Genomic DNA, 24,767 nt, shown 5'->3' on the forward strand with positions numbered 1-24,767 from the left:
CTAAGCAGTCCTTCATAGCTCAGTGAAATCCCTTGGAGTGTGTTTCCATCATACCTGCTAAAATCTGTTATTTAAGAAGAATTTGTCTGCTGTCTTAGTGAGTTAAGACCAGCTCTGGGATGTACCGTCAGAAGAGGCAGCTGTCAATCAGCAGTGCCTGGTTGGCCAAGACCAAGTGGCAGCCCTGTGCAAGAACCTGTTTTGACTCAGTAGATCAGAATGTTGGGTGAAGGATCAGTATGGAAGGTGGGAGCATGTGCAAACACCAGCATCTGGAAACACTGGTATTTGTTTGCATCAGTATGTTTCTGATTGTGGCAGCAGATCCCTTTGCAAGTAAAAGAAAATGTTCTTGGTTATTATTCTCCTCTTAAGAGTCACATCTTTGTCTTGATGTAAGAGTGGCTCCTTGACTTGCAGAAACTTCTTGGCAGATTGATGCAAGCAAAGCTGAATGGTTGTCACGGCGAACAGAAGCCTGCCATTTGGTATTGACCAGGGCTGCATTGCTAATCATCGTGCTTTTCTCATCCTCAGCTAGTGCCAATATCTGCAATGTTGTCCTGATGAGGCACACAGAACTGGAAGAAGGAATTGACGTCTTGGACAATAACGGAAACATTGTTGGGTCTTCTAGAATTGCTGCAAAACATGTATGTACCTGCGATGTCCCTGGTGAGCACTTGGGTGAGCTTGTACACAACTGGCTTTTAGCTTCAACATGCCACAGATGTAAGAATCAATGACTTGAAGGAGCTAGGAATAGATGAGCTTTACCTATCATGCAGGAAGAATGAAGTGGCAAAACTTAATGCCTGCATTGTGCCCACATGTGCAGTTATGTAGTCACAAAACTGAGCGTGCTGGTGGACACAGGCTCGTGTCATGCAGGCACGTTCAGTGACTGACCTTGATGGACTGGAAGGGTACAGATTGACATCAGGAAGATCCTGTACTACCCTGATGCTTTCACAGCCATAGGATTTCTTTGTGGAAACTTGTAAGCAGTTCATGTTGAATACGAAGCAAAGATAACTTACACCTTTTTCTAAATGAGGAAGACTTCATTTTCAAGCTGAATAGCTTTTTAACCCTTGCCACGTCAAAACTGCATTAACAATTACTAACCAAAGCTTTGTGAGGGTAACCAGATGTTTTTATCTGTGTCCTAACACCTGGCTTGTTTTCCCCCCGTAACTTTATACTCTCTCCCATCTGCCTGCAATTATTCCCTTTTCTTCCCTTCTTACACAGTTTTGTCTTCTGAGCATCATCTGATTGTCTGAGGCATGTTGTTTCCAAGTGGGCTTTAATCTGAAATGTAAAGCATGTACCAAAGCACACGCCCAGGCAGAGGAGTTAATAATATAATGCTTGGCATTTCTCTTGCTCCTTCTGTCCAAGGCTCTTAAGGCACTTCATAGACAGCAATTAATGTACAGATTTACAGTCCTCGGCAAGAAATGGGAGATCTCTAATATCTCTCCATATTGTTGTTTAACAAGGAGATTAAAACAATCTGTTGAAGGGCTCGGAGATACTTATTTGAGCCAGTTTTTCTCACTTACATTAACTGGCTTCAGGACCCAGCTTCCCCTCTCCATCCTAATGGTCCAGGGGAAGACAGACAACATAGAAAATAAATATTAAAAGGGAAGGTACTGTAAGTGTGATTTGGGTGGAGTTTAAACATATATTCAGGACTTCTGAGAACTTCTGCTCAGCTGCCATCTAATCCCAATTCTTCTTCCTGAATAGTTTAGGACTGGGTTTTGTCATGTAAATTTTGGCAGATCTGTAGCGTAACACTCTGTGCCTCTCTGAGACCTTCTCCCAGTTTGGAAGGATCGAGTGCTCTCAAGCCTGACAAGTTTCAGCATTTCCTTCCAAAATCCACAGTTACCCTCTGCCTACATCTGCCAAAGCCCCGTGCGTGATCGCAGCGCTTGGGGCATCCCAGGTGGGTGCTGACAAAGGTGGTTCAAAGAGGTAAAAGTGTTCAAAGACAGTAGTGGTTCTACACCTTGCTAGTGTGCCCATGATCTTCTCTAGGTCTCATCTCAGGGTAATTCATATGTATATGTATCGTGCTACTTTGTTTGCTGCTTCCTGGTGAATCTTGCCAGGGAGAAAGCGCCAGTGGAAAGACAACCGTAGTTCCAGTCAGGCGTTTTTCTAAGAGAGGAGAGACCTGTGTGTTGCAACATTTTGCAATAAACCACCAGTGATTAAAACCCAGAAACAAGTCTTGGAGCAGGCAAATTAAGGTGCTGCATTCCCCCAGCATGTAATTGAAATTGAAACTCGTGGAGGAAGGGTTGGAGCTCCTGCACAGCCCATTTCATCTTACATCTTTCAGGCAGCTGTTTTGCCTCCCTTCCTCCAGGCAGCACTAACATGATTGCATAGGAGTATGCAGAGATGTTTGAGCACTTGTGGTCAAATAAAGTGAAATCAGGGAAGCTATTAGGTGTCTCTGTTTATTCCGCTGGATTTGTGGCCAAGCATGGGCTGCAGCCCATGGTTTGTAGCAAAAGAGTGAAAATAGAGTGTATACGAATAGCTGATAGCAAAGTTGAAAGTGTGTGTTGATACATTCATTCACATATGCAACACAAGGAAGGCCAGCCAAGCCATTCCTGAGCCCACGCATTGATTGCTCAGTGCAGGTACCTCCTCAGATTTGTTTTAAATGTCTTGGGTTTGTTTGTTTTTCTTTTTCAGGCACTGATAGAAACAGCCCTGACTAGAGTCGTCCTGCCAATGCCTATACTGGTTCTACCTCCAATTATTATGTCCATACTGGAAAAGTAAGTATTGGGTAATATGAAGGGAGGGCTTTTCAAGAGGAAGGGAGAAAAGATCCTCAGTAGGTGTTATTCATTGATATTTCTTAGCATTGGTCCATCAAAGACATTTTTGCTTATTAAAATTTTTGTGTTCCATCATTTTTGACCATTGTTGTAGCCTGTTGAAGTGTTATATTGATGTGGTTATTTTAAGTCATTTTTCTGAGACCCCAGCAGCTTAAAGAACCCTATTCTGTAGGGTCACTGTGAGCCAAAACTCTGAATTCAGTGGAAAAGTGTCCATAAGTTTTCAGTCCTCCACTTAACAAATACTCAAGCTGCCACGTGGGGTCAGACTAAAAGTCTTGGTTCATGCTCAGCCAGCTACAGGGAGGGTGGGGACTTGCTGATCATGCACCTCGGCCACTGTTGGATTTGCTTATGCCCTGTTTGAACTCACTTGTACTCTCTTTCAATAACATCCTGTGGCTTGGACTTCCCCAGAAGAATATATGCTTCACACGTTCTGCAGAAATTTGCTTTCCATCACTGTTTAAGTCAGAATCTCTCCTGGCAGAGGTCTCCAGAGCTTCAGTGCTAGGAGAGTGGGTGGGAAAAGGCAGGGTTATTTCATGTCCGCTTACCTCCTATCAGAGTTCTTAATAGCAAAAAAACCCCAAAATGCCCCGTCCCTTGGCCGTTCTCCCACCTCCCTTTCCAACACCTCTGCTTTTTCTGCCCAGAGATGCTGTGAGCTAGTTTGGACCTGTTGGGTGTCAGTGGCTCCTTAGGGCTCCCATCAGCAGCTCATTCGGTGTGAATGATCCGTGGGGTGGGGATCAACCTTGCCAACCTCTGGAGACTGATTAGTGCATTGAAAGATGGGGATGCTAAAAGGGCTTGCTACCTTTGTCCAGACAGCCAGGCTGGAAGCACTCTTTAAACAAATCTGTTGATAATGGCTGCTCTAAAGCACTCAATTGACAAAGTAAATAGCAATTAGTACGATTAGGGATTGACCCATAACTTTGGTTGGCTTGTTTACCCTTATAGAAACACCTCTGGGCAATTTTCTTTCCTTAAGGGAAGGGTCAGGGCTCTTTCTGTAAATTTGGGGACTGGTTTTTAAGATCTAAATTTAAAAATGTAGATACAGTCTGGTACCCCTGCAGCACCTAGAGGCTATCACCAAGATCTTTTCTTCCCACGGGCTGAGTGTGGGAAGAAACAGGGCAACAGATTCTGTTTTGGGAACTATAAAGTAAGGTCTGTCAGCCCTTTTTGGCCAAAATAGACTGTTTTCCTCTCTTTTTCAAAGGCACTGTGGTGGTTCCCTGTGGCAGGTCACAGTCTTAGTAATATTTTCTGCAAAGCTACTCTTTGGAGATGGCTGCTGGAGACACACAAGGACAAGGGGTAGATTCCAGTCCCCCTAATTTTGTGCAGAGCATTTGATTTTCACTTCATGCTCCTCCCTGACAAAAGCTCTCCAGCCTCTTTCCTGCTCTAAGACCCTGTGTCACCTGCACAGTCCCCCAGCCCATGATCTCCCTGCAGGGTCTGCATGGGGAGGTGCTCAGGAGTGACCATGCCTTACTCTTGAGTACCTTACTCTGGAGTACCTTACTTTGGCTTGCTCAAAGTCACATGTAAGAACAGGGAGTGTCACTTATCTTTGTACCCCAGCATCTTGGCAGCTTCCCTGCTTCAAATTCAGACGCGTGATTCTAGCCTTTATAATCCCATCAAAGCTGCTTTGCTGTTGTCAGTCTAAAGGACTTCTGTTTTCATCTGTCCACATGCCAGACACTTCAGAAATGCCACCAATTTGTGATGTTCTTACTACAGAGCTCTTTCTTTTTGCCTTTTTGCTGCGCTGAGGCTTTGCACTGAAGTGGCTGCGTGTGTTACTGCTGGCTTCACACAGGCCCTGGTTCCAGTCTAGCCATGCATTAGTGATTAGCTCATCCAAGAAGGATCACCCCAGAGGACAAACTATTTTATTGCTGTAATTCAGAGGATCTTTGCTATTCTGGTTATTAACATGAAAAGACAAAAATCTTTATGTGCAAAAATACTTGTATTGCACTATATATGGGTTGATAAGAAAGACGAAGAGGGGCTTTTTAATGGGGCCTGTAGTGATAGGATGAGGGGTAACAGTTTTAAACTGAAAGAGGGTAGATTTATGTTAGATATTAAGAAGAAATTCTTCCCTGTGAGGGTGGCGAGGCGCTGGCACAGGCTGCCCAGAGCAGCTGTGGATGCCCCATCCCTGGCAGTGTCCAAGGCCAGGCTGGATGGGGCTTGGAGCAACCTGGTCTGGTGGCAGGGGGTTGGGACTGGATGGGCTTTAAGGTCCCTTCCAACCCAAACCGTGCTGTGATTCTATGAAAAATTCAAAGTTTTCTAAAAACTGACCTCTAAATTATTGTCTGCAACAGCAAATGCTGAGGACCATCATGGGTCTTGCTAAACATCCACTAGCTTAAGCAAAATGAACAGTAAAATTTGCTTTGTACTTGGAGATACCATAATTTCTTGTATTGATATGAGTTTTACTAAATGCATCTGTGCTCTCTGCAAGACTTACTGAAACTAATTCTATCTGTCAAACAAATGTGGACATACAGGAGATTGTCTTGTAAAAGTCGTCATTTTAACTAACAGGAGGGCTTAATTTGGGGTTGTGAGATAATACTTTCTTCCTACCACCCCCAAATGAAACTCTGTAGATATAAAAATATGTGGGCACTGCTTTTGCCTGCCTAAATTCTCCTTAGAGCTTTGTGCCTACTGTTTCATTTTCCATCAAATGTCTTTGGATTCCTGGAAGCCTGTGAGTGAGAAACAGCAGGGATAGGGAGTGGGGTGCGGGTTTGGCCACGCAGCTAGAGGTGGTGGTGTCGCTGTAGGACATGGAAGCGTCCACCTGACATGGTGAGCATCCCTTTCCATAGCCAAGGGATTTGCAGTCCACGTGTTGACTCACAGGACACAGTCAGAGGTGAAACCTCATTTTGGAAAAAAACTTGGAGCATTTGGTAAAGAGTTTAACTTTTTAAATTTAGTAGAATTTTAATTAGACTAGGGCATTTTTAATGGGAGTCATATCAAGGCGTGCATTATCAATTTATTTATGGAAATCCTTACAGTGTCTATAAATGAGAAAGATGAGAGTGATGGCTTATTATTTGGAGGCTGGAGATCTGGAATCAAAAGTCACAATCTGGATCCTCTACTAAGTCATTTGCATTTGGGGTTGTGGCGAGGGAGGAGAGCGATTCTCCTGCCTTGTGTTTAAGTCCGGGTGGAAACAGGTGACAGTGCTGCAGTTGGGTGGGAGCTGTATCACCCAGGAGCAAGCTATGTGCTCGCAGCAGCGGTTTTCAGATTCATGGAAAAGTCTCCCCCTCTTTTTTGTCTCTGTATTCAAAAAGTTTATTTTAAGTGGCCAGTTCCTGGTCGTCGTCTTTCCACTTGGATCCAGGTCTTTCCTCTCTCTCAGCCATCTCTCCATCTGCATGTTTTAACTCCCCCAGCTGCCTCTCTCGTCTCTTGTGCCATTTTTTTCAGCTCTCTTGGCTTCTCTCATCTCTTTGCCTGCTGTGTATTTTAACTCCCAGGGCCGCCTTCTCTGCTCTCCAAGTAATTCAATGTTACCTCCCACTGCTGAGCTCCGCAGCGCGCCATTCTTTCCCCATGTTTCATGCATTTCCTGCTGCTTGGACGCTCTGTTTAAGCAGCTAACATATAGAATCAATGTTTATTTTGAGACTACATATGCCATGCGGGGAACACGGTGTTAGTTATTTTGTGCAGATGTATTCTCATTTAAGTTTTATAAATAATATCTGTATTGGCAACTTTAATACGGAAAAATATTGGTTTTGCATTGTCTATGAGACGAAGATTCATCTTTGGGATGTAGCTGACTGTGGAGCAGGCAATGGAAACTCTGTTAGTACCTCCATGTCACAGAGATGGGGGGACAACTGCAACCACTGCATGAAGCTGGACTTCTCCTCCCCCAGGCATTTCCCGTTATTCAGATGCTTCTGTGAATCCTTTTGTCTAGTAGTTATGATGAAATTTGGGAAATGGTGCAGGTTACTCCCAACCATCATCCAAGACTTCTCCAGTGGTCTTTGTCCAGCTTCTGACTCCTTGCAGAGTTGAAGCCCATCATGCAGCTGGTCTATGTGTAACTGTCCAGGTCTGTGTGTAAGCGCAAACTCAGGTTCCCCTGTAGGCTGAGCCCTGTGGTGGGAGAGCCCAAATCCAGTCGTACTTGGTTCATGTGGTCTGGAGAAGTGGTGGACAAGGTCAGTCCACCAGCAGTGTCTGCTGTGGACGCTTTGAACTGACAGCTGGCAGTGGAGATTAAAGAACGTAAGCTCTTCTTATCTCCTTATCCTCCGGCTTCTCTGCCTCACAGTGCAAGGAACCTCAGAGGGTCTGAAGTGCAGCAGAAGTCTGAGGTTGGGCTTCAAGAGCTCATGTATGTCAGGCTAGACAAGAGGAAGCCCTAGAGCTGACCATGCAGCGTTTGTGGAGGAGAAAGCTGGAACTGTCAGCAATAGGCAAGAGCTGAGAGAGGAGTGGGCAGCCGAATAGTTGTGGCTGTAAGAGGAGCGTTTCTACTCTTTCTTCATCTCCACATCATCCTGATCTTATGGCAGAGCTGCCACAGCATGTCAGCAACCTTGCATAGCAGTTGTCAGCGCTGTTTTCCTGTAAGGCTCATAAAATTAGGATACTCCCAGGCTGGATCAACATTACAGAGCTGCTCTGGCTTAGCTAAGTCAGTCTAACAGTGAAAAATGCATTCTTTTGACGAATAGCCAGTGCTCAGCCCATGGTTTTGTGGTGCTGGATGGACATTTTCATCAGCTTAAACCATGTTTTTCACTGTAGAAATGCGTGTGAGGTAGAAGGCCCTCTTGGACCTCATGCTCAGGGCCTTTTGCTGGAGATAATTGCCTTCTGACAGTGTGTGCAGAATGTTTCCTACAGGAACTCTTCCTCCTCTGAAGTGCAAAGTCTCTCCGTCCAGCTAAACCCTTGCTGAAGTTTGTTTAAACTAAACAGCTGCCAGCAGTGACACCTTAAACTGCTGTGGCTGTTTCCAGAGTAAACATTGAAACTGCTCCTTTAATTATGTCAATCAAGCACAAAAAATCCCCCAGCCTCATTTGCTTTGCATCTGGTGTGTCCTCTGAAGGGGGCACTGGGGCTACAGCCAAGAGGAGGAGATGCTCCTTGGTGAGGACAGTGGTGGCCTGGCTGGAGAGGACAGCAGACAGAGTTACTGGTCACTAGAAGAGCTCAGGATTCCCCAAATGACCCCGAAGGAGTGAGAAACACCCTCTGCAGAACAGCAGAGAGACCTGACGGGTTCTCTGAAGCAGAGACTTGGTATGGTGCTGGCTGTGGGAGGTTCTCAGCAGAACCGGGATCTGGGGTAGGACAACCACCTCAAAGTTTGTTTGCACATCGGGGGCTGCTCTGTGGAGCCTGGGAGGCCTCGGGATACCCCCAGCTTCAGCCTCCAGCGCTTTTCTTACCCTGCCGTCATCCTCGGCGTCTTGCGATGTATATATTAGCTTTGAACCTGTTTATACCAAACACTACAGAAACCCCACAGAATCTGTCAGCTGGGAGACTTTGGTTAACTCCTGTCATATTTAGTTTAGCATCTGACACCTCCTTCTAGACAAATACAGCTCTGGTTCACTGAACCTGATAACTCCTTTTTAGTACAGCAACTGACTTCCATATGGAATAAATTACAGTACCTCTTGAAAAACGCCAGCGGCAGCTGCCAAATTATGCAAAATTTAAACCACTAATGAACAATGTGATGAAAGTTGAATGAAGGTGTATTTACAAGATCTACAACACACTGTCTCTGTGGAGCAGATGTACTGTCTGTACAAGTATGCGTGTGTGTATATACCTACGTACGTGCACGCTCATGCATATTGAAAAGTTATCCTAAGGTCTAGCTGTTTTCGGTATATCCGTTAACAGTAACGGCTACCTAGGATCAGGAAGCCAGAAGCTCCCCAGTGTGTTGCTGCCTTTTGAATACCTGGTAGGCAAATTTTATGAAGGCAAATTGCAGCAAGAGTAGGCATTAGGGGTTTTTGAAAGGAGGTAAAGAAAAAAAATCTTTGGGAAAAAAAAAAAAAGGAAAAAGAGAGAGGAGGAGGGAAGTACTGAAAAAATGCACGTTCTTTGGCATCCAAAGGTCGATGTATAAACATGGATCACTTACTTATATTAGTGAGGCAGACCATTGGTGCCAAAACTTGGGCTTCTAAAATTGGGAACAATAAAATATACATATTATTGTCTTCCTATTTCTAAAAAAATTTATTAAAAAAAGTGGATTTCCAATGAGAACTTCTCTTGGCGCAAACTTTTCAGTCCTGTGTTGTCTAATCTGAGCACCAAGGTGTAGTTCACCAGAGCCTGGCCAGTACATGGTGACAGTCTATAAAACTACTGTTCTCATATGACCATAGACTTCTGCAGAATTACTGGTAGGGCAAGATGATATTTGCTCTTGTGAATGTAGCAGTCTGCTTCAGAAGATGCCAGTGACAAAGTTGGGCTGTCAGGGGGATCTAAATGTTCAGGCATCCCTGATCAAACCCCTTTGGCAGAGGACACAGGACAGTGTTGTAAACTAATTCACTCTTCAACAAATGGTTATTAATATTATTTATTTATCATCTGCTATAATACTCTGCAGTTAAACCCTTTGGAAACATCTAATCATTCACTTCCAATGGGGGGCTAATGGGTGAAAAGAAGGGTTTTGATTGCAGTTGACAGCTAACAAAATGCAGCATGCAATATTTAACTTAATATTCTTCTGAGATCTGTGTCGAGAGCAAAGATCCTAGGGATAGAAGAAAAGTGGACCACTTGACTAATTATGAGTCATTTATTCTGAACCACACAAATTTTAGAATCTGAATCCCAATTAAGACATTACACTACATGTGTTAATTAATCCACTCTACTTTTTAAATCAAGCCATAACTCTTCTTAATTAGGAGGTTAGCCATTGTAATTTGAACTGGCCTGAGTCTGAAGCACTCCTGGAAATCACACCTGGGGGCTGTACTGGGGATCATTTTAAATTGGTTGAGTTTTTACTTGGGTGATTATAAGGTCCCCAACAGGGCAGTAATTAAAGAGGGTGCAGCTTCCAAATTAAGATATCAGGGGTGGTGTAAGCAGTGATGTCTTGATTCTAAACTGTACTCCAGGAGTCTTGAAGGATGCTGGTCATATGGTTTGCTCAGCAAGGGTTCTCGTGGGTCATGCCAGCTTAAGCAGGAGAACAAATCCGCTCCAGGAGTTGCCCTTCTGCATCCCAGGGACTAGTTATCACAGCTTATTGATGGCAATTCTTGAACATTGCGTTTGTTAAAGAGCGTGGAGCAAGGTGACCTGCTTTCTTGACTCAGACAAAATCCTTGTGCATTGCTGCAGGAGTCTTTTAGGTTAGATCGTGCTCTATGCAAAACAAAGTAGCTAAATATTGGAGAACAGAAGCTTGGATTTCACAGCACAAATTGATAGGATCAGCTCCATCTCAATAGCTTATTAGTGAGGAGCTGAGGTACTGGAGGAGTTAAGTCTCTGAATCTTGTTTTCCTTCCCCACTTCACCCAAACCTTCTCAAGATGAAGACAGCTTTCAGCAAGCATTGCTAGCAAAGGGTGAAGAGTCTGAATGTTCAGACACACAGACAGCGTACAGCAGGGTAACAAGTTCCCACACATCAGCTGCTCCGTTATAATTCATCAGGTGCGTGTTTGTAGCCTGCAGCAAACATGGAGCCGATGGGGGGTTGAGGTAATCTGTTATCTTGCATTGGCTGCAGGCACGGGCTGCACTGGGAGACATGCCTGCAAAATCACATGTGCCTGTGCCAAAGCAGGCTAGCAGCATGCCCTGGTGTGGGAAGGTTGCTTGGCTTGGTTTTGGTGGGCACCTTGTGAGCGGTGCACACTGAATTAGGAATGCTTTTTTAAACCCCAGTGATGTTTAGCACTTAGTGTAATCTGATTGTACCTTCCTAGACCCAAAGAAAGCTCCCATGTTATCACCACAGTGGAAAGGCATTAACTAGCAGATCTTTGCCAGCATTTGATGGCCAGAGACTGTGAGGCATCAGCGTTCTCAAGATTGGGATGGACAGAGAAGAGATGTGTGTTGGGACTAAGGCAAATAGCTGATGACCCAGCAGCAAATCTGCTCTCTACATTGCTAATATACACTGAATATTCAAAAAAGCTCACTAGCAAGTTGCTGGTTTATATTCCCCATTGTTTCAGATTGGTAGAAAAGAGTTGAATGACATGTGCCATTTTGGTGTAAATAGCTGCAGAACAAACCCCTTGAGATTTACATTTTTCCCCTTACCATTTGTAAAATTTCTGAGGTCCTGTATCCTGGAATATATTTAACAAAACCTTCTACTGACTAAATATTGTCCCTGTCAGTCGGTGTTAATTGTATCAGAAGGGTCATTTAACCGGTCAGTATCGGAACCTGACCTTGCAGGTATCTTAAAGTGTTTGCTGTTAACAAGTCTGAAACTCATAAATATCCCCTGGGGACAGCAAGTGTTAAAACATCCGTATCACCCACCTGTAGATGTTTGATTTTTAACAAATTAAGGTATCAGTCAAGTTTACTACTTTATTACCCCTTTATTACCCCATTATCGCTGCTGCTGAGGCTGATAAAGTTCACAGTCTCTCTCAAGAACCTAATTTCCTTCTGCTCACTCCATGTCATCTCCAAAGCCTTTATATGCAGGTGACACATGCGTGCAGCCAGATCACCTCATGCACTGTTTACTCTGCTGTAAGATGGTTTGAAATGGGGGAAGCCTGTGAAGTGATCCCATTTTAAATTAGAAGTAAGCACTTAGGTTGGCATGGGCTGTGTAATCCCAGCAGATGCAAAAGCACAGTGTGCAGGACTCGGGATCTTTTGTGGGTGAACTTGTTGATGATCTGCTAAGAAGGAACCTAGTCCAGTTAGGGAGAGGGAGATCAATGGGTCTGGGTGAACACCGGTGTCCATTCTGATGATGGCACGCCTGTCTATGAAATGCTCTAACAAAACCTTTTCTTTCCAGAACATCGCTCCTGAGGTCCCGGCCCCGGATGATTCTCCCAGTCCAAAGCCTTGTGTGCCTCGCTGCCTTTGGCCTGGCCCTCCCCTTGGCCATCAGTCTCTTCCCGCAGATGTCCGAGGTCAGTACACGTCTGGTCACTGCACTGGCGTATCTCAGAGGGGCGTACCAATGCCACTGCTTGTTTTGCGTTCCTGGATGATAGTCTCATTCCTATGGAGCCCCTTCCATTTTTGGATGAAGTTTTTTGCTGCCTTGAACAAGGGCAGATTGACTGGGCAGGTGATGGTCGTGTTAGTCCCTCCTGTTGGTACATGCTAGCGCAGCTTAGTATCACACGGTTTTGCTGGGCTTTTAACCAGTGTGCAGGTCATTTGGTGACATGTACCTTCCAAGCAAACAGAGGAAGAACTGAACAGAGGAACTTTTGTTCCCCCCAGCAAATGCACCTTTTACAGGCAAGGGATGGTCACATGTCATCCTCCTCCCTTCCATCACTCCATTGTTCTCCTGTAGCAGTGGCCTGCTCCAGGCCTCTCCCATGTGAAGGATGTTCAGCAATCAAAACACCAGGAATCAGGTGGACAACCAGGTTGGAATAAGGCTTTTTTAAAAAAAAAAACAACTGTGAGGATAATGTTCTGCCTCCTTCATCGCCAGTCAGAGGAGCATCTCAGCTAGCACAGGGGGTATCCTGTCCCTCTTCAGTGATACCCAGGTCAGGTCTGGTCAGATCACAAGTCAAGAGATGTTGGTGTTTCTGACTGATGACTTCTGCTCTGAGACTCCAGCTGGGTTTGTCCTTTCTTGTCCGGGGACGTGAGCTTAGTGACAGCTGAGCTGCACCAGGGAGAGCATGGTTCAGGTCACCCTCTCCCATGACAGTGGTGTTTCCTTCATCTTAACATAGCAAAAACAAGTCTTTGTCCATTAAAAAAAGGGCCTGGGATATATGTTTGATGTGGATATACTTCCCAGGAGCTTCTTTGAAGGAGTTCTGCCTTTTCATCTTCTAGCCTGGCTCTGGGCAGACACAGCCTGGGGATGAACGGAGGAAAACTAGCCAAGGAAACAGGCAGAATGACTAATGAAATCACTCGCACCTATGTTAGTTGAACAAATAGCTAAGGTGTATTTATTTGTAAGTCATTAATTTGGACCATTCGGTGTTTGGAGCTTATAGATTTGCAGATTGTAAATTTGTACATTTTCAGGGAGGTTTGCTATTATGAAGTGATAAAACCTCTATTAAACAGATCAAAGGACTTTGCTGGAGTTCTTTTTGTGTCAACTGGAACAGTCAATCAGAAATTGGTATCATGGTCTCTACTGGTTAGTTAAATTTTTTCGGTCTGGATGGGTTTATCCACAACTTCTAGCCAGGGAATCTTGCTGTACACTTGTCTGCTAGACTGAAAAACATGTTACAAATTTCCTGTTGTCCTTCTATCTGTTTACAGGCTGAGACAAAACTGTCCCCTTAATCTTCTTTTTAAGAAACGGAATATATCTCAATCTTGGAGTCTTTTGCTAAAAGACGTGTTTTGTGAAGCTTTAATGATTCATATGGCTCTTCCTTAAACTTTTTCTAATTAGTCAACATCCTTTTTGGAGCACTTCCATAAGAACCAGACACAGTATTCCAGTAAGAAGTTGCACAAGTACAAGTTGCAGGAGCAGTGTGATTTGCCTGCTTCTACTTGAATTCATACATCCACAGAGCATGTTAGTCATTTTGGCATGAGCTCAACCTTCGCTCCCTGTCCATCAGTTTTTTGCTGTGATCCCAAGTTCTGCTCAGAGGTTTTGGTTATGAAAGGCTGAGGAGCATTTCCAGGTCTCGCATCTGTTCAAGGTAGATGCCCGGAGTATATCCAAAGTTCCTGTTGGTAGGAGACTTGGTCATGGAGCATTCCTTCTGCTCTGATTTCCAGGGAAAGGAGCTTCACCCACCAGAAGGTAGCCATGGCCTTTCCTGGGAGGTCTCCTCTCTAGATAATCAGGGAAGCAAGACCACAGGAGGTGCCAGCAACCTCATTCACCCCAAAGGTGACCTTGCCATTGTTCCCCCAAAACGGTGCCCCATGCCATCGGTACACACACTCTTTGTGCCCAGAGGTAATACTGTGTGACCAAACCACGACAGACACACATTGACTTCTTTTCTGCAGATGGCTATGTGATCCAGAGGTCTCTGTATCAGTGGCTTGGACTCTTAATTACTTACCACTTTCCCAGACTTTGTGTCATCTCAAACCTTACGCAGTAGGCATCGTGTATCTTCTCCCTTCCTACTGATGCCGCACACATTTAATAGTATTGGCCAAACCAAACCATTCTTTCAGCATAGACAGGAAACTCACCCTAAAACTGTTTTGAAATTTAGTATTTCATACCTTTCCAGTTTTTTCTGTAGGCATCGCTTAGCATGGGCTTCTCTGAAATAGTGTCTAAGGTCAGTGGGAACTAAAGTTTTGGTACCAGAATCTGAGGCATTCAGGCATTCTGAGGCAAGCATCACTTGGGGCTCTACAAAAATAATTATTCATTGCCTTAGTATATCTAAAAATGAAGCTCACAATGTCTGTTTGCCCTTTATATTTTAGCTTTATGGGTGGCAGATAATTTATAATGTATAGTATCTGATATTACAGCATGAAAAATTGTGCTGATGCTAACAGCTGAATGAATTCTAGCTCACAAGGAAAATTAAGGTCTGGCTTCCTTCAAAGGATATTCAAATTGCAGGCATCGGGCAATACTGAAACCATACAGCATCACTTGAAAATGACCTTCTAAAAGCAGATTAAATGTTATCTGCAGTGTAAACATGAATCAGCGCTGATTAGTAGATCAAACAGAATGACGTGCTCTCTGCCCACACTTCATGTCAATGAAAAGAAACCATTACAGCTGGTGGTATAGCTCATTACCTACTGGGATCTCAGCTCTGCTCAACTGGAGTTAGCTCCGTGTGCACAGCTGGCTCTCACATCTGTTAATGCTAAGGGATCAGATTCTCCATAGCAGCCTGGGCTGATCAGTCTTCTAGTTATGCTTGTGTTCATTTTAAGTGTGTGTGAGTGTGTGTGTAAAGGGCTTTCCTCCCATTCTGCAGAATCTCATTGGTGGTGGCTGTGGGGATGTTCAAGTGAGCAGAGCAAGTGACTTATCTGAAGCAATCTTTCCAGAGCCATTTCTTCACAGCCTTGGGTGGCAAATCTGAGTTTCCTTGCAAAGAGCACTTTTCAGAACACGTGACTTTCTTGGTCACTCATCACTGGTCCACGAACTTGTCAGATAACTAAGTTAATAGACTTTTGAGTGTTTGAACACTGACCTCTCTCTGTATATGCATGTGTATTATGTATGCATGTGTGTATTTGCTTTTTCTCAGAACTGCAGTAGGTGAAGCAGCTATGAACATAACATCAGTAAGATGATGCTGTTTTAATGAGCACTACCCAGGGAGTAAATTATTAACAACAAGATGTAATAGGCGCGTTCTGTTCCAAAAATATGATTATGGTCTGAGCAGCAACCCTTTCAGAAATTGTAAATGAGCCAAATTCTGCCCTTAATCACACATTCACAGTCCTTTTTCTTTAGTCAGAGAGCAAACATAGAAGCTGATGTGTTATTAAGTGCTTGTTTTAGCATGGGAGCTTGACTGGTCGCCTTTGATCCACTCTTCTAAAGGGGCTCAAACTTACAATTAGTTTTCAAGCAGAATTGAAGCCTTCCAGTAGATTTAATCAAAGTGCTAGATAAACGCAGCCACCTTATCACATCAGCTATCGCTGCTTCAGAGTTACACCTGTTTTAAAATAAACTAAGAGAAATCAGGATTCAGCTCTGGTTGCATACAGAAACACCAACATCAGGGAAATGAAAATTCTGGAGCTGAACAGCCTTCATGTGCTGGAAAGGATGATGCATCCCAATCTTCTCTTGGGTCAGTGTTTAGTCTAGCAAAGGCCTTATACCTTCCTTGATTTTGTACAGATGGAATCCACTTTGATGTCTGCAACGGTGCTCCAGAATTCCAGCTTGTTTCTAGATGTTATGGTTTTGAAGATCACCTTATAAAAATAAAACCCTAGTGTCAGCCATAAAGACACGGGTCCTTGTGACGAAGCACGCCTAAGATGCTGGGAAATACACTTTACATCCCAATATAGCGTTAACTCCAGTACCTAAATGCATCAATATGCATTAAGTAATTCACTGCTGTTAAGTTTAGGAGAAACATCTAGTTAATGCATTTAGCCCACAACCTCCAACTGCCTCCCATGCCCCCCGGGGAATCTCTTTTCTAACTGCCTATCCTACAGCATCCCCACTGACAACTCCTACTCAGCTATGCACTGCCAATAGAAACAGCTGTGACAGTTCCAAACTGAAAATGGGACTTGTGCAAATGAAATTCAGTGTAGCAGCAAAAGAAATAACCATGGGGTTGCTCCACCTATTTTCCACCCTTTGGTCCCTGCTCATCCAAATCATTCATTTTTCAGCATCCAAGAGGATGCTGTTGAACTTCAGGGTGCTGCAAACCCACCGAAACTGGCCTCATCCCACACCCAACGTGCTGGATTGTGCTGATAAAGAAGGATAAACCCAGGTGAGAAATGGAGCTGAAGCAAAAGCTGATGGCAGAGAAAGCCTTCCACTAGTTATAATACACACGCCCTCACCGCAGGTTAAGTTTAAAGGGCCTTGGTTGCTGGTTAGGGCAAAACAAGCCATCTTCCGGAATTAGGCTGATTTCAGCTGAAAGCCTTTTTTTAAAAATAATCTTTCTTTTGGATCTCCAGGACAAGGGGAATAAACAGCTTAAAATCCAAGGCTGAGCTATTGTTTTCCAATCTGTTTTAGCCTTCATCTTGTTGGCAGGCTGCTTTAGAAAAGCAAAAGGTTAATGAGCCAATGTGCAGTGGGATTATTGCAGTAAAGATGACAGTGAACCAGTAATTACTAATTAGATGCAGTTTAACAGGAGGAACAAGTGAAATCTCCTCTTCACCAACTGTCAATAATTAGCAGATTTGGTGAGGTTGAAATGTGTCCACAGTTAAAAGGCTGATTTTTTAATGAAATGGCACTTGACAAAAGAGCTGTATGGAGGTCACAGCCATAGCCCTCAAGACGCTTCCCTATACCATACTTAGGAGGGAAATCAGATGCAAGACAGCAGGGGGTCCCCATGAAACCATTTCTCCCTTGGGATTACATTGCACAGGGGGAGGGGAGCAGGAGGGATTCTCTGCAGTAATTTTGTCCAACTTGGATGAGAAGCAAAGGAAAGGAATTGCCAGCTGCCATGGGGAAAAATGTTTGAGAAGTGAGAAGTTCTGTGGTATTTCTTTGCTCCTGGGTCTGAGGAATGGTTTTCTGAGAGTGGTAATCTGAGTGTGCTGGCCAAAGTCTACCCTTGGGGTGGAGTTGGTCTTGGAAGGAACTGCTCTTAGGAAAGAAGTGGCACAAGGTCCTGAAGGACTGGCAGGAGCATGGAAGCTCAGTGGCATGTGTCTCCCAAAGACTGCAGAAGACTCAAGCTGTGCCGTCAAGGCTTGGTTTCATACTGACACGCAGGTGATGCTCCCGTCGTTGACTTGTGAAGCATTAAGGGGTTCATCTGAGGTTCCTCGCCTGTGTACTGATCCAGTTTCTCTTCTGGCAAAGTAACTTGACGTAGGCAAGAGTATCTTATTTTCCACATGAAGTTAAAATGGAGAGGTGATCTGTGTGAAATCTTTAACATCCATGAAACTTTTTACTTGACCAGAAGCCCCCAGCATTTAGGTGATACTGAGTAGTTGAATACTGATGTGGTTCAGGTAGAGCTGGAGAGAAAACCTGTGGTATTTGGAAGTGTGTTGAGCCCTGTTCTGGCCTTCAGATGAAAGGTGATGCTTAACAAGGTTATTGTCTGGTGCTCTTTGGTAAGGATGGACTCATTGCTGTCAGAAGTTGGAAGGCAAATGAGTTACCCCTTCCAGAGCATAGCCCTGCACCTGGAAGGGTAAAGTGGTGGAAGATGAGGTGTCATTTGGGGAACAGCAGAATGATACTGCCATGACTGCACACAAAGGCTGGACATAATTACACAAAACTCAAATGTAAGCTGCTAGCTCATCTTTCCTAAGAAAGAATAGCCTAAGGAAGTCGTAAACTATGTCTATGCTTAGTACAGAGGTTGAGCATACCTGGGTCACTGGCCCACGGTGCCCAGCCTGGTTAAGTGTCTGCATCCTCTCTGCATCAGTTTGGGCTTCCCAGTTCATGCTGAGGGGTAGCAGTGTCAGGGACTGCTCCCACTGAATAAAGCCTCCCTCTCCGAGGGAAGAGTTTAGGCATATGGGTGCAAACTGTGCCACACCACTTGTCCCTGAGCCTGGATTCTGGTTCATGTTGTCTCACACAGCTGTAGCCCTGCCTGTCCCATTGCAAGTATTGAGGAATACTTGCAATTTTTATTGAGGAATAAAAAATTGAGACTAAAAAAAATATTGAGGAATAAAAATACATTGCAAGTGTCTCTAGGTTAATTTGATTTATGGTTTACAGGGCTTATCTGAGCTGAGTTTTGACATCAGAGGACCACGGTCTTAACCTTGCATTGCAGAAGAGTCATGTCTTCCTGCACCATGACAGGACTGTGCCTCAGCTAAGCAGTGGAAAAGCAAAGATCCTTTAGCTTTTGCTTTAAGTGTCTGAGACTGTTGCACACAAAGCAAAGGGCACATCTGTCCTCCCGTACTTCTGGAGGACCCTACCCTTGCTGCCAGCCTGGGCATGGACCTGAAGTCTGTAGACCGCAGTGTTTGTCACCAGAATTTTTTGTGACAAATCCTTCCCTGCTCCAAGTCAAATCACAACCTTGGCCATGAATCTTCATGAGGTCACCAGAGCAGCTCAAAGCACCATGGAACCAGTCTCCAGTACTCAATTCTGCTGTCTCGGTAGCTCATGCAGAGAGATGAGACCTTAGTCATGCAGCACAACAGGGGTCCTCACCTGTACATCCCAAGGTGACTGTGCAGTTAACTGCAGCCTGCTGAACAGGGAAGGCTGACCTGAAGCTGCTCGCTAAGGGGTGAGCCATGAACTTGAACCCAGCTCTGGGCTAAACAGCCAATTTTTTGGAAAGTTTTCAGTCTCCTGTGGTTTATGACAGGAGTGCTTTTACCATTTGCTTCTCTGACGTCTCCCTTCCCTGCTCTCCCAGCCCTGTCTGGTTGTGAGCATCAAGCAGAAGAGAAGACAGTGTGTTCCTGGCTTAGCCCCCCCTTCTCAGTCCCTAGCTCACTTCCCTAGGTTTTCCTTCACCTGTGCCAGCTGTCAGGGAAGGGTTTGCAGACCTGGTGTGTTTCCCAAGGAGCCAGACTTCACACGCTGCTTCCCCCTTGGCCCTACCTTTTGGCTTTCCCTTTACACCTCCACCGTTCCTCCCGCCCTCGCCCACCTCAACAGCCTGGCATCTGCAGAACACCTTTCCTGTCAAAGCAACCAGGAAAAGAAGTAAAAATCACAGTAGCTTGTTTCCTGTGCTGCAGATTCCCTCAATTCCTTCAACAACTTGTAGCTTCCTTCTAATTGTGTTGCGCAGGAAAGCTGCTGCCCAGGAGCCTGCTAGCACGGGGGAGTCTGTGCATTACTCCAAGTATTTAGGTGGCCTGGGATGGTTTACCTGGGTTTGTGGTCATGCCCAGGCTTGCAGAGAGACATGTGGGGAGCTGGAGGGGTCTCTCCAGAGGATGGCGATGAGCTGTTACCATTTACTATCACAGTTATTGTTGATGTTATTCCTGTGTCCCGTAGATGCCCATGGGCTGTTCCCAACCCATCACAGGCCTCCTACACAGGTTCTTCTGTCAGCAGCAACCTATCTAGTGGAAGGTGTCCCTGCTTATGGCAGGGTTGTTGGAACTAGATGATCTTTAAGGTCTCTTCCAGCCCAAACCCCTCCGCTCTCCTCTCTTATGATGCTATTCTATGAGTCTATGACTTGTTCTTGGCTGCAGAGATCTGCCCCGGTTCCTGCTTCCACCTTAAGTTTCTCTCTCTCTGCCATCGTCTCCAGTGTGACACAGACAGAAAGAAGCCCGGAGCTTTTGCTGTATTTATTTGCTTTAGAGCTTGCAAGGTCAGGCCATCCTCCATACTATAAACTTCCAAGTCAAAGTGGTAGCAGAGCTTTTGGGGGAGCTCAGGCATGCACATTCAAGGCAAGGACATAGGCAGGCTCACATGCTCTAAACCCCCTTCTCGAGCACATCTCCCAGGTGGAGTTGTTCCTAAACACATTTTAGGGACATTTCAGACTTAGTAGTCCTCTCTTCCTCCTCCAGTGGTGCTTTAGCCTGAGTTGTTGAACCAATATCCACAAGCTCCCTCCTGCTTCAGGAAGGGCTTCAATTCAGTGTTCGATGTTTCTGCAGAGAGCTTCTAAAATCCAAACAAACTAGAAATCTACATCACTGTGACATTCCTGTTCCCCCCAAGTCATGAACACACCCACATTCTCATTATTGTGTTGTAACGCCTCATCACTACCATGTGATGCTCTTTTAAGCTCTTTTGCTGGGACTGTAGCAGGAGGATAGGGAAGATGTTGTAGCACAGTAATTTCCTTCCACCCTCTTCCAGCTGGATACAGCAACTGTTCCAGATGCAAACCCATGGGTGGTAATCTCATAGCAGCAGTGTCTGCCTTGTCGTAGGGACACCTCCCATTTCCCAAACTCATGGTATGCTTCATTTCAGTGCCTTTGTGATTCGTGTCCTGTCACAACTGATACTCCTTTTGCTGTGGGGTCACTTACCTGAGGCATGATCAGGAGACAAGGAACCCATTCCACAAAGCAAAGAACACTTCTGGATCAGGACATCTCCCCTTTCTGTGTTCCCCGCCCCCCCCCCCTCCCCCCCCCCCCATGTCTTTCTCAGAATCAAAGCATTTCATGTGCCTGCTTGCTCCACAGTGAACTGTGGTTGGGAGGTCTCAGTCATTTCTTCTGAGAGCAAATGTCCTTCTTTGATGATGATCTCCAAGGTCTTTTCCAACATAAAAGCTTCTGTGATTCTTTCCAAGAGGAAGAGGAAGGATCTGGTCTTCAGGGGCATTAGCTCCACCATCACGCTTTGCAAGACTCTAGGAAACATGGGGGTGGTTAGGTTTACAACTGCTCAGCCTGTTTGCACCTCATGGTGTAATTATTAGTCTCAGTGACATCTCTAGTCTGGGGAAGGTCATGAGTGAGCAGTGCTCTGATTGATTTGGAGCCTCTGTCTTTGTTCTCACGTTCCCTGTCTGAGAGGCTTTGATTTGTGACTGAGCTGGTTTTTGAAGTCTGCTCATGAGAGTGGTCCTTTGTTTCACAACCAGCGTTTGCAGGAGTCAAAGGTGCTGAAAACTTTACAGGATCTGTCCCTAAAATAGCAATCTGGACCAGCAGAGCTTGTTCTTGCTGGGAAGTGACAGCTTGAACCGAACTGTTATTTGTGGTCATTCAAGGTGGGTGTGGGAGAAAGGACCCCTTTGTACTGCCCAGGGGCTTCAGCAGCAGTGTCAGCAGACAGGATCTGGTTTCATGTTTATATCTCTGTCCCTGGGATACAGGTTCAAGTATGTAAACTATCTATCCTGCAAGCACAGGCTCCTGCAGGTGTGTGGGTGCTAGTGGGCATAAAAAAACATTCCTGACACCATCTCTTTTGAGGAGTCTTCACCTCCTGATGGCTATAAGCCATTAGGAGTCAAAAGAAAGAGCTGACATCCGACAACTCCGGATAAACAGCTAAACATTAACCCTTAAAGTGGCTTGAAAAACATACTTAAAAGGCACTTTGTGGAAAGAAGCCATTTTTTTCCAGGCCTGTTAATTGCTGTCTTTCTTCAGGACACCTTTCAGCAGCACCTACTATAAACAGAGCAGCTCCTCCCAAAGCACTTCCCGAAGGATTCCTGCCCTGCTTGCCAGGGAGCCTGCAGAGGTGGCTGCCCATCTCCTCTTGCCCTGTGCAGTCCTTCTGTGCTTCTTGGTTTTGCTGGTTTCCTCTTGCTATTTCCTTTCTTTCTTCCAGCCCACCTTGAAAACTCAGTCCTCTTTCTTGGTCACCAACAGCCTCTTTATTTGGTTCAACCAGGTTCATCCTTGCATCTTCCCCAGCTTACCCCTCTCATGGTGCACAGGGTTGGATATGTCCTTTTCAGCATGTTTGGAGATGGTTGTTTTAGTTCAGCTGAAGCAACCATACCTCAGACTACTCTGAGGGAGACATACAGGATACAAGCAAAGGAAGGCAGCCGGTTTTCCAGACTTGCCTGCTGGAAGCATGCTTGCTTTACTGCAGAGAATGCTTTATTAATCACATTTCCCAAGCACAGGTACATATAATTATCTGTAACTGCTTTTTAAACCATTTGGATCTAGCAGCCTATTTCTAGTGGGGCTGCTGGTCCTTAAGAGAAGGAAATGTGGTGGAGGTTGGGATCCTGAGGAACTTGCTTAGCTTCTTTAAAGCAAGAAGGATATATCCCTAAATCCTGCAACACCCATCATGCTGTCCTTAATAGCAGGAGAATTGCAGGGTTTGATGTTCTCACCAAATAGTAACAAATGCTCTTTTCCACAACAGAGCTGCTTGAGGGTTTGTACTAGAATGGACCTAATAGCTCATTTTTGTCAAAAGGGAAACTTGCCACATTCATAATGCCTGCATTCAAAAGCAGGATTTTTTTTTTCTTTCAAAAGAGGAGAGACAACTCTTAAGTCTCTTTGAAAATGCTTTTCATTCCAGCAAGGAGCAGCGACCCTAGCTAAACTCTGTGATTCTGGGGGTTCTCGAGGTGATATTTTAAGCAGGCTGATGGCTTTTTTACCCATCAGTTGGCTTGAATGATCCCCCAAAAAGTCTATGTCATGTAATGTGAGGCTTCTTCCTTGAGGCCAGGCAGGAGGGGTTTTGCCCCACACACTATAGACTGAATGCCCTGCACAAACAGTTTTGGAAGAATATTCTCTGCTGAAGAAGGGCCTTTACCTCATGAGGCTGGGTGACCTGAGGTCAGAACACACATGCTTCTGCTGTGATACCAGCTGAAGACATCCACCTTTCTGAAGGTCCTCTAGAAATTTATTTAATGTGGCAAACTAAGAGTTTACCCCATGAGTGCTTATGTCCTACACATGAGCAGACCTTCTCTGGAGTAAAGGAGAAAAGGCACCTTAGATCCTGCAAAGGCCTTCCGTGTGGTTCTTCCCTTCTTGGAAGACACATCATGCCATGGTCTTGGCTTCTCTCCATCACAACTTCACTTTGATTCTTCGTTCAGTCTCATGCCTGAGCTTCTACATTTTTCTGTATGGGTGGTGAGTTTGTGTCACTTGTGTCTTACCCCTGGTTCCTTGTGAAGTGTTGCGGAACAAAGTGCCTTGCTCACTGGGGCCATGGACTGGTACCTCCTGGGTAGCAGTGAATGTGTGAAAGAAAGGAAAGCCCTTCACCTTCCTGGATTTCCAGAGAGAGCTGGGAACATCCCCTTCCTTTGGAAGACAGACAGAAATAACTTTTTTTTTATCTTGCTACTTAGAAACCTTACGGTTTCAGAGCCTCTCTTTATTTTTTGGTGTTTGGTTTTTTTTTAAATACTTGAGGTTTCTGATGCTGTGGGCAACCCTTTTCTCTTCCAGAAGACTCAAACCCACAATTTTGCAATGATGTGGAGATGCTGTCATGCTGGGGGTTGACCTTTCAATCTATTTATAAAACTGGAAGACTTGAGAAGGTCTGAGAGCTGTGCAAGCCCAGTTCTAACCAAACCCAGCCCCTAAGAGTGGCTCTCATTCATCTCACCGTATCTGTTCATCGTAGATGATCTTGATACACTAGAAGGGTTCCATGGGGAACTGGAAGGTTAGAGCTGGTATATTACTGCAGGACTGGTTTGGGGCAGTGAATGAACATGGGAGCTGGAGCACAGGAGTGGAACACGGCTGCTGACCTGCTCTGTTACGGGACAGGCAGGGACACGCCAAACAGATGAAGCTCCCTTGCAGCCTTAGGTGCCTGCTGTCATATATTATTATCCCACCTGCTGACACTGTTATCATCAGTCATTTCTAGAGCACTGGAAACAAACATGCCGCTGGGCGAGGGGAGCTCATAGTGGCACTCTGCTCCAGCTTGGTTGGGCAGTAGCCTAAAATGCCATGTTTTCTTTCTTTGCATCTGATTAAAATGGTGGGGGGTTTTGATACAGGTATTATTTTTCTTCAGAGAATCTATGATATGCTAATAACTCCTGAAGCTGAAGTTAAAAACTTCCACCCTTGATCATAGGATTGTTGAAGTTGGGAAAGACCTTTAAGATCATCGAGTCCAACCATTAACCCAGCCCTGCCAAGGCCACCCATGAAGTGGTGAAGTTGCTATCCCATAACTGACCCATAAATCCGGCAAGCCATTCTGCTCTGCTTTAGGGCAGAGTCAATTGTTCCCATTTAAGGTGAGGGAAGTAACATCTTAAGCCTTGTAGCTGTTGCAAAAGCAATTGCACATCTCTACCTAAACATCTGTTGAGCACAAGGAGTATTCCTGCTTGTCTCGATACAAAAACCTGATGGCACCCAAGGTGCTGCTGACACTCTGCATTTCATGCTTTGCTAAAAGCAGTGACGTTTTCAGGGGACGGTGCAGAGGTGTCAGCAGATGTGATAGAGTGTGAATAGCTTGTGGCACTAACAGCGTCACTGATATACTTTATATCTAACAGATGTCATAGCGTGATGCCATGTTCAGACCCT

General features: G+C 45.0%; 1 protein-coding gene across 2 annotated transcripts in view; it reads left to right on the forward strand.

The window, feature by feature from the left end:
- SFXN5 (sideroflexin 5) overlaps positions 1-24,767 on the forward strand; it is a 109,237-nt gene that overhangs the window by 69,433 nt on the left and 15,037 nt on the right. The window contains exons 10-12 of one of the 2 annotated variants that reach the window (XM_056358942.1): positions 538-653; positions 2,725-2,810; positions 11,959-12,076. In XM_056358942.1, the coding sequence (XP_056214917.1) occupies positions 538-653; positions 2,725-2,810; positions 11,959-12,076 (320 nt within the window). Of the gene's footprint in view, positions 1-537; positions 654-2,724; positions 2,815-11,958; positions 12,077-24,767 lie in introns of those variants that run through there. The other variant, XM_056358948.1, reaches the window with a different exon arrangement.

Source organism: Falco biarmicus, chromosome 1, assembly GCF_023638135.1.
Source record: "Falco biarmicus isolate bFalBia1 chromosome 1, bFalBia1.pri, whole genome shotgun sequence".
Taxonomy (NCBI): Eukaryota; Metazoa; Chordata; class Aves; order Falconiformes; family Falconidae; genus Falco; species Falco biarmicus.